Genomic DNA, 1539 nt, shown 5'->3' with positions numbered 1-1539 from the left:
ATCATCCAACCCATGCTAGCATGGAAAGCAGACGTTAAACGATGATGATGATGAAATAAGCCCACACTCTCATTCACTCACCACCCAAACCCTTCTATAAGGTAACTTGTCATTTAACCCCTCTACAGCAAGAAACTTGTTCTATTCTGGCCCTTTTCTTTCATCCTTTAACCCTGCATCAAGAGTGAAATCATCTTCCCACTTGGTTGAGGGGTCTTGTTTTATGAGTTACTTGGGGACCTCACTAGTGCAATCATCATCATCATCATCATCGTCATCGTCATCATCATCATCATCATCATCATCATCACCATCATCACTATCATCATCATCACTATCATTTAACCTCTATTTTTCCCTGCTGACATGAGTTGGCTGGTTTGACAGGAGCTGTACCAGGCTGCATTTATTTATTTTTGCATGGTTTCTGCAGCTGGATGCCCTTCCTAATGTCAAGCACTCCACAGAGTGTCCTGGAAGCTTTGTATGTGGAACCAGCACCGGTGCTTTTTACATGGCACCATAACAATATCTTCACCAACACTAACAGAAGCAAAATGTAGTTAACTAGAATACTGATAATTAAATACTTACTGGTAATTAGCGCTGTATAAGAACTTCCACAAGAAATTGACTCAACAGTTGTGTCAAAAGACACCAGTCTAACTGGCGTGCGACATTTCTTGATTTCATCTCCAAGACCGAGTTTCCCACCTTCTGTTTCACCAAAAATATAAACAGAGCCATTTTCTGAAATAAGTTAAAACAAAAATACATTAATCAATGATTTCTTAATTAGGAGCTCATTTTCGTCTTCTTGGGCAGAGAGAATCACCAGTCAAATCAAGACTAATGATTTGTTCGTACATGGTATTTCATTATATCTGTGCCATTCCCCATCAACAACAGCATGAAGCAGGGCTGTGTCCTAGCACCAACTCTCTTCAGCATCTTTTTTAGCATGATGCTCAGGCAGGCCACTGCAGACCTTGATGCTGAAGATGGCATCTACATCAGGTACAGTCTGAACAGCAGTCTTTTCAGCCTCCAGTGCCTACTGGCCCACACCAGATCTCAAGAGCAAGTGATCCAGGACCTCCTCTCTGCAGATGATGCCACATTTATTGCACACATAGAAAGAGCCCCACAGTGCATCACATCCTGCTTTGCAGAGGCTGCCCAAGTCTTTGGGCTGGAAGTAAGCTTGAAAAAGACTGAAGTCCTACACCAACCAGCTCCTCAGGAAGAGTACAGGATGCCCCCCATTACCATTGCCGAAACAGAACTGAAGTCGGTACAGCAGTTCCTTTATCTTGGATGTACCATTTCATCAGATGGGAGTATCAACAAAGAAATTGATAACAGACAGGCAAAGAAAACATTTGGCAGACCGTGCAAACGTGTGTGGAATAATAAGCATCGTAAGATCAGCAGAAAAGTCAGAGTCTACAGGGCCGTCGTCCTGACGACGCTCCTGTATGGCTACGACTCCTGGGTCCCCTACCGCTGTCATCTCAGGCTCCTTGAATGTTTTCACCA

At 43.4% G+C, this 1539-nt stretch overlaps 1 protein-coding gene across 4 annotated transcripts in view; it reads right to left on the bottom strand.

Moving 5' to 3' along the window:
* The window catches only part of LOC106879913 (X-linked retinitis pigmentosa GTPase regulator), a 57500-nt gene that overhangs the window by 30995 nt on the left and 24966 nt on the right, over window positions 1-1539 (bottom strand). For all 4 annotated transcript variants that reach the window (XM_052965824.1, XM_014929662.2, XM_052965826.1 and 1 more), the window contains exon 7: window positions 595-750. In XM_052965824.1, coding sequence (XP_052821784.1) covers window positions 595-750 — 156 coding nt within the window. The remainder of the gene's footprint in view (window positions 1-594; window positions 751-1539) is intronic.

The sequence above is a fragment of the Octopus bimaculoides genome, chromosome 2 (assembly GCF_001194135.2).
Source record: "Octopus bimaculoides isolate UCB-OBI-ISO-001 chromosome 2, ASM119413v2, whole genome shotgun sequence".
Classification (NCBI taxonomy): Eukaryota; Metazoa; Mollusca; class Cephalopoda; order Octopoda; family Octopodidae; genus Octopus; species Octopus bimaculoides.
This window is presented reverse-complemented; position numbering and strand designations above follow the sequence as displayed.